Source organism: Artibeus jamaicensis, unplaced genomic scaffold (genome assembly GCF_021234435.1).
Source record: "Artibeus jamaicensis isolate MK-2021 breed Jamaican fruit bat unplaced genomic scaffold, CSHL_Jam_final contig_490, whole genome shotgun sequence".
In the NCBI taxonomy this organism is placed as follows: Eukaryota; Metazoa; Chordata; class Mammalia; order Chiroptera; family Phyllostomidae; genus Artibeus; species Artibeus jamaicensis.
The window spans coordinates 5,792,888-5,808,286 of record NW_026521861.1 but is presented as its reverse complement, the minus strand read 5'-3'; the positions used below and the strand labels follow the sequence as shown (position 1 = coordinate 5,808,286).

The 15,399-nt window shown below is 42.2% G+C and overlaps 1 protein-coding gene across 9 annotated transcripts in view; it reads left to right on the top strand.

Moving 5' to 3' along the window:
• Positions 1 to 15,399, top strand: part of SORCS1 (sortilin related VPS10 domain containing receptor 1) — a 485,244-nt gene that overhangs the window by 343,490 nt on the left and 126,355 nt on the right. For all 9 annotated transcript variants that reach the window (XM_037165612.2, XM_037165607.2, XM_053668607.1 and 6 more), the window contains one exon: positions 11,201 to 11,265. In XM_037165612.2, the coding sequence (XP_037021507.2) occupies positions 11,201 to 11,265 (65 nt within the window). The remainder of the gene's footprint in view (positions 1 to 11,200; positions 11,266 to 15,399) is intronic.

Genomic DNA, 15,399 nt, shown 5'->3' with positions numbered 1-15,399 from the left:
ATGTCACTATCTGATATTTTATATATGTGTATGTGTGTGTGTGTATATGTGTGTATGTGTGTGTGTCTTTATTAAAATATAAGCCACATAAGGGGTAGGGACTGTGCTCTGTGAGTACAGTTAAGCCCTTGGCACCTAGAACTATCTCTGCCACATTGTTTGTGTTCGGTAAATACTTGTCGAATTCCTTCACTTATTCATTCATTAAAAAGTTAATTAAGGTTTCACTGTCTCCCCTGCTGGTGTAGAGTGTGAAAGATACCCCAGGAACCTTCAGCGCCCATAATGACTTACCTGCAACAGTGCCCTGAGGAGTGTACAGGATGATTCATTGAGATGTGGGAAGTTTTGATTCTATTCTTTAGTTTCTATTTTGTGTATACTTTATAAAGTTAGTGTATACATACTCTAGTGCATTTCCACAACTTACAACTAACCTCATGTTGTACATGTGCAACATGTGATGTGTTCATGTGTGAAAGAACATGTGATGCGTTTTTTCCTCATGTGATGTGTTCAAACAAAAGATTTGAAGATTATCATACTTGGAATTCTTTTATGGAATATAAATTCTCTGGGTCAGATAGTTCCCAACAGCAAAATGCTTAGGTTTCAATTTATTTACATTCGTATTCGTTTTACCCTCTATTCTGAACTCCTTTATCCTCAACAGAAATGGAAAGAAAGTGGAAGAGGGAAGATTCTCTCCACTCCTGGTCTTTGGTGAACATGGCCCCCGAAGTCCCAAGCAAGACTGCCACACCTTCCCCCTCTCCGTCTAAATTTAAGATCAACATAGACACACACCTCTTGCTCTCCTTCCTACTGGTTTCACTGTCACACTGGTTTCGCTGTCACAGCTCGTTAGCAGCTATAGCTTTCTTTGCACTCTTAGTAAGATGGTGTCAGGGTGTGAAGTATTCTGAAATTTGAGAAAATTCCAGGTCTACTCCTCATAGAAGTTTCACTCTTTATCTCTTTGTGATTTGCACACAGTGATTACATCTTCTCTTAAACTTTGTTCTCCAGACTAAAGAAGTAGTCTCGTTTTTATTAATAGTGCAGATTTCTTAATATGAAGAGTGTGCATAAATATATCTTCCTTGCAAAAGGTTTTAAAATCACTGATGAGGATAATGATCCTTTGGACTATCATCCCAATTCTACAGCCTCCCAGAATTGGCTCCCATTATTAATTTGGAATGTATTGGGTACCGCTCTGCCTAGTTTCAGGAGTTGTAACTGCCCCCATGGCTAAGGCTGAGTGAGCAACATCCGGAATGCGAGCCACTAAGCAGACAAAGCTTATCTCTGGCAGCAATGCTGCTTCTGCTTCATCCCCTGCCCCCAGTGCATGGTCGGCTAGTCAGAGATGGGTAAGACCCTCAAAGGGGGGGCAACGTAAGCCAGACACAATCACTTGGGAGGCCATCAAGGAAGGACTTGGGGGCTGCAACAAAAAGGGAATGATGGACCCTCACCCCCCGGTTATCCTGACACAGGCTGAGTCCCCATTTCCGTCTGGGAGAAGCACTTCCTGGCTCTAATTCACTTAAGCCTGAAAACCTATGATGAGGGAGGCAGTGCAGCCCCTTTCCTGGCTACAGTGGGATCAGGGTGATCGGGCATAAGAAAGAGTTCCTAAAAGTCCTGTGAAGCCTGCTTTACTAAGAGAACTTTCATTCATATGATAAGGGTCCGAGCAGGAAATGAGTATGTCTCCCAAAGTTTTTGCAGCCCCCATACTTGACAGACACTGACTCAGACTAAGCCCTCAGATTTCTTTGAAATGTTATCTACTATTTGATCCTTGCCACCTGTATTCCGTGTATTACAATCCAATAAAAGCCATTGAGGAAGGGGCTCTAGGCCCTTCTCCCCTGAGAGATTGGCCACCTCTCCTCCCCAAGCAGATCGTGTCTTGGTAGTGTTACTTTCATCCATGGCTGATGGGGGGACTTGCTGGCAAAGTTGCCCCCACAGGAACATGTATCTCCAGCAGCATTTTTCCATGTGTATGCATTTTTCCTCATGATTAATCAATAGACAATATTTAGATAAATTGGATATTTTCATGTAGTAGATTGCAATAAAGTAGTTAAAAGTCTACCTCATTAATTTTATGTTCTGGCATGGCATAGTCTCCAAGATAAATTATGGAATAAAGTTAACAAGTTGCTAAAAATACAAAGGGTATGATATCACTAAAGTTTATTTTTTTATTTTTTTTAACTTTTTTTATTGATTATGCCATTACATTTGCTCTATTCCCCCCTCCATTCCCCTCCACCCTGCATACCCCTCCCCCACCATTTCCTCCTTTAGTTCATGAACACATGTCTCAAATTCTTTAGATTCTGTATTTCCCCCTACTATTCTTACCCTCCCCCCTATCTATTTTCTATCTACTGTCTATGCTACTTATTTTCGGTACCTTCTCCCCCTTCCCCTCCTCCCACTCCCCTGTTGCTAACCCTCCATGAGATCTTCATTTCTATGGTTCTGCTCCTGATCTAGCTGTCCTCTTAGTTTGCTTTTGTTTTAGGTGTGGTTCTTAATAACTGTGAGTTTGCTGTCCTTTCACTGTTCATCTTTTTTATCTTCTTTTTCTTAGATAAGTCCCTTTAACATTTCATATAATAAGGGCTTGGTGATGATGAACTCCTTGAATTTGGTCTTATCTGAGAAGCACTTTATCTGTCTTTCCATTCTAAATGAAAGTTTTGCTGGGTAGAGCAATCTTGGTTGTAGATCTTTGGTTTTCATGACTTGGAATACCTCTTTCCAGCCCCTTCTTGCCTGTAAGGTCTCTTTTGAGAAATCCGCTGACAGTCTGATGGGAACTCCTTTGTAGGTGACTGTCCCCTTAGCTCTTGCTGCCTCTAGGATTCTCTCCTTCATTTTAATCTTGGCTAATGTAATTATGATGTGCCTTGGTGTGTTCCTTCTTGAGTCCAACTTCTTTGGGACTCTCTGAGCTTCCTGGATTTCTTGGAAGTCTATTTCCTTTGCCATCTTGGGGAAATTCTCCTTTATTATTTGTTCATATAAGTTTTCCACTGGTGGCTGTGCCTTTCCCCCTTCTGGTACCCCTATAATTTGGATGTTGGAACGTTTAAAGATGTCCTGGAGGTTCCTAAGCTTCTCCTCATTTTTCTGAATTCTTGTTTCTTCATTCCTTTCTGTTTATCATTTTTTCTTCCTTCTGGTCCACTCCCTTGATTTGAGTCCCAATTTTCTTTCCATTACTATTGGTATCCTTTGTATCACCATTCATTTCAATTAGTTTAGCTTCCATATGTTTCTCTAATTTGTGACTAAAATCAACCAGTTCTGTAAGGATCCTGATAACCAGTGTTTTGAACTGTGCATCTGAAAGACTGGCTATTTCTTCATCACTTAGGTCTATCGGTTCTGGGGCTCTGAGTTGTCCTAGAGCCATTTTTGGTCTATTCGTGCTGTTAAGTGAGCGGAGCGAAGCCTTAGTTGTTTACCAGGACGGGGAGACTCAGGTCGCTGGTTTGTGACGCTGTGTGTGGGGGCGTGGTCAGAGAGGGAGCAATGGCGGTCCTCTCCGCTAGCCCAGCACATCCAGTCACTCCACACACCTGGGGCTTGTTTATCCGATAGGAATTGTGCGAGGCTGCTGCTCCGCGCCGGCTTCCCTTCTCACTGGTTTCTCGGCACGTAAATGCGGGCGACCGACCGACCCACCGCGCCTCTTCCCTGTGCGCTCCGGCAGCCAGCTCGCTCGCAATCAGCGCCCTCGGTTGCCTGCACGGGAATTTTTTTTTGCTAACCTGCTCCGCTGCTGGCCTCGCTTCTCGTACCGGTCCAGCTGAGTATCTAGTTGTCCTTTGGACTCCGTATTGTCGATTTTCCGTGTGGCTTGGTTGTGACTGCTGTTAAAAATAGTTGTTCTTAGATTTGGTTGTGCACAGAGGCGAGGTGGTTCCTCCACCTACGTTTCCATCTTGGCGGAATGATATCACTAAAGTTTAAAAAAGAGAAAAAGAAATCTCATTTAAAAATATTATGAGCTCCTCCCTATCTCAATCCAAAACTCTTTGATCATTTTAAATATGTTTCTCTGTACCTCATCAGCACTGTTATCTGTTTGGGGATCGGGGTGATGATCTTGTCTCGCTCCCTAATGTCTCTCTCCTAGGATCCTTTCATCTGCATTTAGGAAAAATTAACAAAGACATACCTGGGGAGGAGCCATAAAAGTGGGGGGATCATAAGGAAACCAGCAATGCAGATGTAAGAAGCAAGTGTAAGAAGCAAAACCATTACTCTTGAAAAAAGCAAAGCAGGGAAGGGAAGAGGAGCATGGCCACAGAATGGCTTGACTTGACCAATGTGGACCTGGTCATTTTAATGCCTGGAGAGACATATTGCTTGTTTCTAAGCATTGCTCTTTAAACTTTCATCTTTATTTTTCCCAAGCACTTTGTGCAGCAAACAGCCTTGCCTCCCACAACCCTCCTAAGCTTTATTATCCCTTCATCCTCATGCACTTCATTGCAGACCTCATATAACGAACAGTGAGGCTTCTGGCATGGGGTGAAAGGATAACCAAAAGCATAATTTGGTGAGCTTACAGTTGTTGGCCATGGCGGATTCTCAGTAACCACTATTGCATTCAAGAAACAAAGCATCATTTTTATTTGCCTATTTGTTATCTGTAATAGTTATGTGTGTTTCTGGGCAACCAGTGGTACAGTATAGAAACCAGAAGAAAGCAAGCTTCTTAAGCTTAAGGTCCCAGTTAAAGTGACATTTCCAGACTGGGTTGTTGTTGTTTTTTTCTAGCACATTTCCTGTAGATGGACAAGAGATGAGACTTCAGGCAAAGAAGTATTTTATTCTTTGCTCAAGAATAAAAGTTGCAGTGTTAGCCAGGACTTCCCTGATGATGTTTGTCTTGAGAACCTAAGTGTAGAGGCAAGTGAAGGGGTAACCCTTGACTACAGGAGAGGAGGTCAGGGTCCCCACCACTCATACCCATTGGCCCTCTGTTTCATCCCTCTGTAGCACACAGGGCCCCTTGCTTCTATGGCTTGTTTATGGAGAGAGCCTTCGGAAGAGGAACACCCCAACTAGACCGAAATGGAGGAGGGCAGGTGTTTCCAACTCCCAGCCTTCGTTCCCCTGCAGACTCCTGCTTGTTCCCCCCTATGCCGTTTACTGCAAACCCAGGCCTGACCAAGCCCTTATTATATGAAATGTTAAAGGGACTTACCTAAGAAAAAGAAGATAAAAAAGATGAACAGTGAAAGGACAGCAAACTCACAGTTTAAGAACCACACCTAAAACAAGAGGACAGCTAGATCAGGAGCAGAACCATAGAAATGAAGATCACATGGAGGGTTAGCAACAGGGGAGTGGGAGGAGAAGGGGGGAGAAGGTACAGAAAATAAGTAGTATAGACAGTAGGTAGAAAATAGATGGGGGGGGGCAAGAATAGTATGGGAAATATAGAATCCAAAGAACTTGAGACATGTGGTCATAAACTAAAGGGGGAAGGTGGTGGGGGGGGGGTGTGCAGGGTGGAGGGGAATGAAGGGGGGAAATAGAACAACTGTAATGGCATAATCAATAAAATACATTTTTTAAAAAATGAAAAATAAAGAAATAGGTGCTGTTCCATCACCCTGTTCATTTTTTAATACTTGTGCTTCCATTTATCTACATCAGGACATTTTGTGTCTCTGCAGCATTTATCGAGCACTATATTAAACTGGTATAAACTCAGACAAAATGCAGGAGAATGATAAACTAGTGACATTTCTGACTTTCTCTGTAGAAAATGCCTACAAGGGCTGCCTTTGGATGATTGCATGTCAGGAGGCCAAGGTAGCATTGCTGACACCACACTGGACTCTTTCAGGGAGGGGCTGTCTTATCTGCATTCTTGACTTTACGAATCCTTATATTTATTCAATAAGGGTTCCTGCGCGTGAATATGAGCTGAAGATGCTGGGAGTATGGATGCAAGAGCCTGGCTTGGACTTGTTTTCGTCAGCAGAGCTGGATCTAACAGGGCCAGAGAGCCTTCCCCTCACACTTCAGTTGAACAGGGAGGCCTACACATAGACAGATGGGAACACAATTCTTCTTTTCAGCTGTTTATGAACTGGCACACAACTTTCTCCACTGGCATCTGCGGCATTTAGCATCCAGTAGAAACCCTTAATGTGATGCACACGGTGCCCCTGCCTAACCTTTTATTTTATCTTCTATGGCTCTCCTCTGAAAACATTAGATCCGCCCTATTGACTTAACTACTAGATGTCTATGTGGGTCATCATTTCTCTAAACTAGGACCTTTTTACCTGCTTGAATGCTCTTCCGCCCCCTCCACCTCTTTATCATATTGCTGCATATCCTTGAAGATTCTATCCATTTACTCTAAAGGCTTCCTTTGCCTTTCTTCTTCCCCAGGTCTCTTATCTGCAAGTGAAAGAACAGCAATCCTCTGTCTACAAAGAGCACCTTGAATATCAGAGCCTTGTCTCATTGAATTACTGTCTCTTTCATAGCTCTAAAGCTCCTAAGGGCAGGGAATCTGTAGCCCTTGTTCTGATCACACAATAGGGCATTGAGATGTTTCACTGAATAAATAAGTGTTTCTATTTATTCATCTACGTGATCTCTGGGCTGTTGACTCTTTTTGTCTATTGATTTATGATAATTAATCATCTCTACTAATGGGGTACCATGATATCCCAAGAAGCTTTTATTACCAACATTAATTTTAATTTTGAGATGAGTATTAATATTCTCCATCTATCTCCTGAAGTAAGAAAGAGAAAGAAGAAAGAAATCAGATGCATTCCTGAGCCCTTGCTCTGTGCCAGGAATCTGCTAAGTACTGTAAGATGTATATTCTAGGACAATTTATTTTAGCCTCATTTCATACATTAAAAGATATCAAAGTACAAAGATGTTAAGTAACTTAGCAAACATCACACACCCAGATAAATGGACAAAAGCTGATGTGGCTGGTTGTGCACTTCTCCTTTATCCAAAAAAATTCAAGAAACATTTGGTGAATATTTGTACATGGCACACATGGAAACTCAAAAAGGTTTCAGCTCGTCTGTGAATACAAGGGGTAGACAGATGAGTCACTGATTGAAACATGGCCTCATTTATGCTATGCAAATGTATGCTCATGGTTCTGGAAGTGTCAAAAGAGAACTAACTTAAGTGGCACCCCTACTGCGAAGCCTGTTTTCAACTTCACTCATCTGCAGCTGAGCTGCAGACTGTACGTGTTAACAAGGCAGAAGAGGGTAAGAGGGCTTTCCGGACACAGATATGAGTATGTGCAAAGGCCTGAAGATCTCCCTTCCCCTCTGTGAAACTCAGTTCAAGAAGGGAATTGATTTTCCCAGTTACACATAAGGGCAATGTAAAGACACACAAGATATAGCCACCCTATTCCTTTCTTATATAATTAAAGGATCCTGTACTAATTTTTTCCTCTCGTATTTATGGATAGGTTCTTTCTGAGTCCCAGAAGACCAAATCAATCTATCAGATGTATATATCTGATCTATCTATCTATAGAGAGATATCTATATCTCTATAGATAGATATCTTTCTCTCTCTCTCTCTCTCTCTCTCTCTCTCTCTCTCTCTATATATATATATATATATATATATATATATATATATATATATATACCAGTGCAAAGATGTTATCTATGTGTTTATTGAGGAAATCTTTTTCTCTATGCTCTGGTAAGCATAAATATTTTACCAATAAAAATGAGCACTGCCTTCTTTGGAGCCTAGAGAAGTAAGGGAAACATTTTCCCAGAGAGACCCAGCAAACCATTATGAGCCATGACAGGGGCATGTTGACAGGGATGTGCTTGTTTCCAGGGGGATCTAGAAGCAGCAAGCAAAGGCGCCCAGCACTTGGTGCTCCCTGCAGGAAGTCAGACTTCCTGGTGAGAGATACTTGAAACTATACTTGAAATCTCAGTCTGAAAATAAGATCAACAGAACATTTTGGATTATACTTGATGTTTATGCTGCTTTTCTTTGATTTATTATCATTTTAAGCATTGTTGAAATTTAATTGACAAGTAGAATTATATTGAAAGCATACAATGTGATAATTTGATGTATGTGTATATTGTGAAAGGATTTTCACAACTGAGTTAACCCATCCCTCACCTCACATAACTATTTTTTGGGGTGTGCTTGAGAATTTATAATGTCCACTCTCTTAGCAAACTGCAATTAAAAAACTTTATTATCAGCGGCAGTCACCATGTTATTATGCATTAGATTCTCAGATCTTATTCATTTTATAAAAGAATCATGGTGCCCTTTTACCATCCTCTCCCCATTTTCCCCTTCCCCTAGCCACCATCTGTCATCATTGGCAAGTATAACAGTTGGTCTTAAAATGCACAGAAAACCACCAAACTCCACGGTTCCAACCAATATGTATAAATGGGCTAGAGAATGACAGGCTGTGGTTCAGCTGTAGCAAAGTGCTCCCATAAGATGTCCGATCAATGACAGGGCCGTTGAAACCAGCACCTGTGCAGACATTTCTCACTGTCTGGTGTCTGCTCTTGAGAATGCACCAGTGCCACGAAGTACCAGCAGCAATAATTCTTTACAGCTTGTGACTGCAGATCTGGAGGTACTCCCGTACTTCAAGAAAGGGGTGAGCACATCAGCAAATAAAAGTGATTAGAAACCCTGTGGTTGGACTTTAAAGTTTTATGTTGCTGTTGCAGTTGTTTTACTACAGGTGGACAGAAATTCAGGGAGGGTATGGGAGTTGGTTAGGCACAGCAGAAACAAAGGATTCTGTTCTGTCCCTGTACCTTTTTGTTAGTTAAAAAAGAAGGAAAATTTCCTTGAAACAACAGCTTCTGCCTTTAGAGATAACAAAAGATCTTAAGAGACTACTGCTGTCATTGATTTGGGGCCATGAGCCCCTGAAATGATGCAACTGGATACAGATGAATTATTTTGCCTCTCATGGACACTAACCATAAACCAAGCAGATAGTTTTGCATGCTAGTTTCAACATTACCTCTCTGGGCTGCCAGTCTTTTCCTAGGAATCATAGGTGCTATTCATTTCAAGGGAGAAATTCACACTGCAGGCAAAGTAGAAGGTGAACAGCATGTAACTTACCCAATAGTTACTTGCAAAAAGCAGTTAATTCTTGAGGTTTCTAGTTTTAGGGTTGTGGGGGAGCTTGTTTGCTTTTTAATGCTCTTGACCCTGACCTTGTCAGAAGAGGTCATCTATGATTCCAGCGGTGCTTCTGCATGGGAAGTGGGGAGCCCCTGTCCCTGGACAAGCAGTCACTGCAGTATTAACCGAAATGGTGGTGAAAGTGTTACTGTCTGCCTGCGTTCTGACTCTGATGATGTGAAATATCCAAGTGCATGCCCCTGTCTCTTTGGGGGAAATTATAAACCCTTATTAGGACATTTCTGCTTTCTCAGAGAAGAAAGCAGGGTTTAATGTTTGAGCATAGCCTGAATTCCAGGCCATCTATCAATCAGACAGAACTTACTGACAGTGATAATAAGGCCTTAAGGAGACTCATTTAGAAAAAGAAAATGAAGAGAAACTAAGCTATCTAGGTTTCCGTCTTTGAGCTGGGAAAATGAGTTCAAGTAAGAAGAGTTTTGAGAATGCCCTCAGGACAATGATTAATATATTTATCTCAAAGAGCTAACAGACCATTTATATACTGGCCCTTCCTCTCTCTATTCCTTTCTTTATTCTTACTCTCCCTCTTCCCTTTCTTCTTCATCCCTGCATTCATTTATCCCTTCCTTCTTTCATTCAACATTTAACTATTATAGCTCAAGCACTATGTACAGAGAAACATCTCCAGCAGCTCTCAGTTTGGGTGTCTGTATGTGCATGTGTGTGCATGTGGGGGGGCTGCTTTTATTTGGGGAAAGACACAAAAGTCATTTCAACAAACTGTTATAGGATTTATAAAAAAAAATAAATGTTTTCTGGTAGAAGGAGAATGATTTTCCTGGAGTAACTGGGACATAAGCAATGTGGGAAGTGACCTGCAGCTGGGTCATCAAGTAAGAATCAAAGAAAAATCTGGTGAAACTGGAGAAGAGCGTTGCAAGCTGAAGACAGAAACTTCCCGAGGCTTACTGAGGGGTAGGAAGCAAGTGGGCACTTTTGGGGAATCACAGATCTTCTGGCTGCCAGGAGGTAGGACAGCAAAAGTGAGACCCACCTACACCCGATAGGCCTGGGGTGCCACCCTGAGCCCTGACTGTAGGGAGTATTTTGATATAGTTGCATTTTCTCACCTGGATTTGATGGCCGTGCTAGTGGCTCAGGACAGGCAGAGGTGCTGCTTTTGAGGTATGTGATTATTTCCATGAAGAAAAGAAGCAAATGAAATGAAAGTTCTGTAAATCCCAATGAAAGCAAATTATAGATGGTCCCAACTTTAATTCATCTTCCTATAGAGAGAGAGAGTATGATCGCCCACATTATTTATGTAACAGAAATATTATTTTCTATTTAACATGGCTCTCTGTAAGAATACACTTCATAATACATGCCTCCAAGGTATTTTAAATAGACTTTTATTCTATGTACACATACCGTTTCAGACATCGCTGTATTTCCCCCTAACATTGGTTCAACAATACAGAGCATGGTCATTTTTGCTGTAATGGCCACTGTACAGCAGTTTGTTGGGCCGCTTGATTCCCCATAACATGGAGGGTAGCAGTAGGTAGTTCTGCAAATTTTAAATGAGAGAGTTAATCAGATCAGTTGGCTGTGTAATCACTATTCAGGTCACCCCAGTAAAACCACTTGCCTTGCATCTGCCCAATAAGTCTGGAAAGTTTAATATACCTTCAGTGCGATTGTTGCAGGAGAGTACATGCCATGCGTGGATTTCTTTGAAAGGCTGATCTAATAACATACAGTATCTTTGCTACAATCGAACCTGGCCTTCACCAAATAAAGGTTTCATTATTGTTTTTATGTGAAGTGGAAATTTTGCTGTCAGGCTTTATAAATAAATGCAATAGATGTGTTGCCAGGAGGGTGGCTTTTGAAGCCTGTGGACATGAATAGTGTGTGACCTCAGCTGCATTTCTCTGAGGCACGTGTGAAGTCACTGGGGCTGATGTTCCTTTCCACGTCTCCTCACCTTTTTCAGGTCCATGATGGGATCAAACAAGGAACCAGATCTCGTGCATCTCGAGGCCAGAACAGTGGACGGTCGTAAGTACATCCAGTTTTCCGTGATGTTCACAGTAACGTTAGTTTCATAACCGTACCTGTGTTCGGGAAGCTCATTGGCAATAATCCAAGTCATTTGGACATAACAACTTTTCCTTTTCTTAGTAATTCAGCACTGCCTTAATGATTTTTAACAACTATCATTCAGTCAAGATGTTTTCCTTTCCAGGTAATGAGAACACTGAAAATTCCATATTTCTACTGTGTTTTGTTCTGGTGCTGCTGTTGTGTTTTGATTGGTTTTTCCAGTGTCCTTATTTTGTCAGGTGACATCCAGGCAATGCCTCCCTGTCTTGCTTGGAGAAACACAAAGCACTTAGGAAGCACAGATGAGGAGAGAATCATCCTGTGTGTCCCCACAATAAGCATCAGGAGGGGACAGTCTGCTGAGTCAGTCAGGCCATCCACAGGGAAGGAGCACAGTGCATATGGAGATTGTAGCATTAGGCACATGGTATAGAGAAAAGGAAGGTGAAAATCCAGAGTTTAAATCATGTCTGAACAAATCAAAACTCTGCTCGCTAGTTATGTGACCTGGAAAGCTCCTTATGCCTTAAGCTCTATTTAAGCTCTTTATGCCTTAGAGTCTTCACTTTAGATTAAATAAGTTCACAATTATGTGTCCTGTACTAACTGGCACCTACTGACCACTTACCCTGCGCCAAGAATTATGCTGAGCACTTTATATACATTATCACAAGGAGTCCTCACAATCTGTAGGTTGTCGTTCCCCTCTTGCAGATAAGCAAACCAAGTCAAAGACAGTGTTTTTTAAAGATTTTATTTATTTATTTTTAGAGAGAGGGGAAGGGAAGGAGAAAGTGAAGGGAAGAAGCATCAGTGTGTGGCTGCCTCTCATGCCCCCCTACTGGGGATCTGTCCTGCAACCCAGGCATGTGCCCTGGGTGGGAATTGAACCGGTGGTTTGCAGGCCCACACTCCATCCACTCAGCCACACCAGCCAGGGCAGAAAGTTTAAATGACACATATAAACAGCAATAACAGACATTTTCCTGTCCTCCTTTGGCCCTGAGGATCTCCACAGGGTCTACGAGTTGACCAGGGCCCACCAGACCTGAAAGTGGGCACTGAAGGTGAAAATGACAAAGGCAAATAGAAAGTGTGTAAGAAAAAGGGATGAGGAGAGATAGGATGGGGGGAGAAAGAGGTCCCAAGGGCAGAGAAGAGAGAGAGAATGGACTGTCCACAGTTAGTACAGAGCAGTGATGGTTAGAGGTGCCCAGCTCTGAGCCAGAGAATGAAAATCTAATTATTGAGATACTCCCAGCTTCAGTATCAAAAATATCCCTTACAACTCACAAGCTTCATCGTCCCTGGCACTTGTGCCTGTCAACTTGTCCTCAGCTCTTCTGAACACAAAGGCCACCATGCATGCACTTTACCAGCTGACAACTCACAGGAGGTCACCGGTTACCCTGTGGCCCAGACACTTCAGAAATGTTAGATGCTTCGCTGCTGTGCACACACCATGAGACCTTTCATCTCTAGAGGCTTTGCTTCCTGTTTGGAGAATGAATATGTTCTTTGGCAGATTCAGTGGAAGGATAGGTCAGGGTCCAAGCTGGCCATTGCCTGTCTCCTTTATGTATTCAGGCAGGGCTGCTGTATGTCATGTCACATGCCCCTGCACTGTGCCCTGTGCAGAATGAGCTCAACAGCAGAGCTTCTATCCCACCTCTCCAGTGGGGTGGACACACATACCTCCACTGCCCCGGAGCTGATTATGTCCTCTTGGGTCCCAAGGTCTGCTTCTTAGTACACAATAACCAGCACAGTCTTTTCCTAAGGTAAAAGCAATCACGATCTGTTTAGAGCTTTGATTTCCTTGGCATTGTTCTGGGGATGAAGATCAAAGTTCTCACCTTGACCTACAGGTCCAGCATAAGCAGGTGCCTGTTCATTTCCTCAGACTCACCTCACTCTGTGCTCTCCTCATTCCTTACCTGCAGGCCCTTGAGTTTGCTTTTAATTATTGAAACATAGAGGGTTCTAGGACTTGGTTGAAGGCTCCGATACCTGCTGTTTCCTCTGCCTGGAATATTCCCTTCCTCTTCTCCAATTAATTCAGTGTAATTAATCACTGTGAGTGGTTCAAATTTCAGGTTAATCATCCAATTCTATTTTTTTATTTTTTATTTTGAAATAATTTTAGACTCAAGTAGAAGACTCACGCAAATATAGTAAAGCTCCCCTCTACTTTTCACCCAGCTTTCCCCAAAGATAGCATCCAATACAACCATAGAATTATAACAAAATCCAGGAAAGTATCATTTCTTAGGGGAAGTCTTTCATGAACTCCCATTGTAAACCAGTTTCTCAATCTCTTTGCTTTCATCCTAGTCTATTATTTTTCTTTACTGTGCTCATCTCAGTTTGAAATTACACATTCTATTTACCTGATTATTCGGTCACAGCTTTTCCTCTCCACCAGTCAGTGCTGTGTGTGCAGGGGCCATGTGTACCTTTGTTCAGTAGTCTGTCTGCAGCACATGCCACAGTGTCCACATGTATTGGAGATGGAGCGTCATGCGTATTTGTTCAATGAATGAATGCATAGCTGGCCAAGTGTCAGGGTTACCAACTGGCTGCCTAACATCACTCACAGGGCGGCCTGAAACTTATGGAGTGCTGCATCTCAAACCTTAACATGCATAGGACCCACCTGGCGATCTTGTTAAAATGTAAATTCTGATTCAGGAGGGACCCAAGAGTCTGCATTCCTAACAAGCCCCTAGGTGAAGTTGATGATGCTGGCCTGGGGAATGTGCTTAGGGTCAAAAAGTCTCATAATAAAAACTAATAAAAGAGCTTTAGGGTCTGTTTCCCATGACTACACCCCGTGTTTGAAAAGCTCTGGGTCGACTTGGCAACATCCTAGATTGCTTTTATTTTGAGCTTTTGGGGCTGCTGCTGCTTTCTGGCCTTGCCGTGTAATGCACATAACCCCATATCCTGAGAACAGCAAAGCCATCTCTTTCCTTCATCTGCACTTTTTTCCCCACCCATCATTATTCCTGCATTCCCCAAAGGCATGGAGGTTGATCGTGCCCAACTGTCATCTCAGGCTCAGCTTACACAAGGCATGAACTATATCAGCTCCGATTTTATTTATTTTATTTTACTTTTTTGCAAAGGCAGCATCTTCAGAAACTATCCAAGAGTGAAAATTCAATAAAGGGGTTTAATTTGAAAAGTTATCCCTGTCAAAACAAAGCAGAAAAAGAAATCACCTACCAATTGAAGTAAAGGATCTAGGCACCACGCCTGACCTGAGTGTAAAAAATTGAGATTTTCCCTGGGGTCAGGTCCTCCCTTCCTTCTCCCTTCCTCTCTTCTCCCCACCCTCTCTCTTGATCTGTCTCTCCGACACGGTAACCATGGCTCCAAGTAAAAGAAACAGAGAGGAGGAGGAGGAAGAGGAGGAAAGGGATGAAGTCAGAGAGCTCAGTACACAGAAAAGGGTTAGCAAATGTAGGTGAGAATGGACAGGTATTTCAAAATTAGACCCCAGGCTGTTCAGTTGCTCCAAGAATTTCAATATTTATACGTTATCTCTGTCCCCATCCCCTTATTGAAATCTCTCTTGTTTCTCTAACTCTTCACTGTTATTTAGTATAAAGGTTAACTATATAAAATCCGTTCTTTATATTCTAGGTCATACATCTTGTAGAAAATATGCAAAAATAATATAATATGAACAGGGTTTTTTTTTCTCTGATTTTTATGGGTTTAGGAACTTTGTATCCAAAGCACTGAGACATTTGACAGAGGAAAAACCCCTCACTAACTTATCCGGCTCATCCCTGTGGGATAGGCTGCAAATGCTTATCTGGATTTGTTATTCAATGTTTAGTGTTGGTCTCATATCAAGTCTCCCTGGATGACATTTTGTAGTTACTGCCTGTTTCATTTGAAGTCTCATATCGAGGGGTGGTAAGCTCTGGGAAGCTTTAGCTCTTTGAAGGTCTGTGACTGGCATAGACGTTTCTTGCCAATTGTGCTGTGAAACCTGGATGTATTGTCGTTTATAATTGTGACAGGGATGCTATTCTTGCCGTATTAACTCCCTTTGGGAGGCCAGCTGATGAGAGCAAC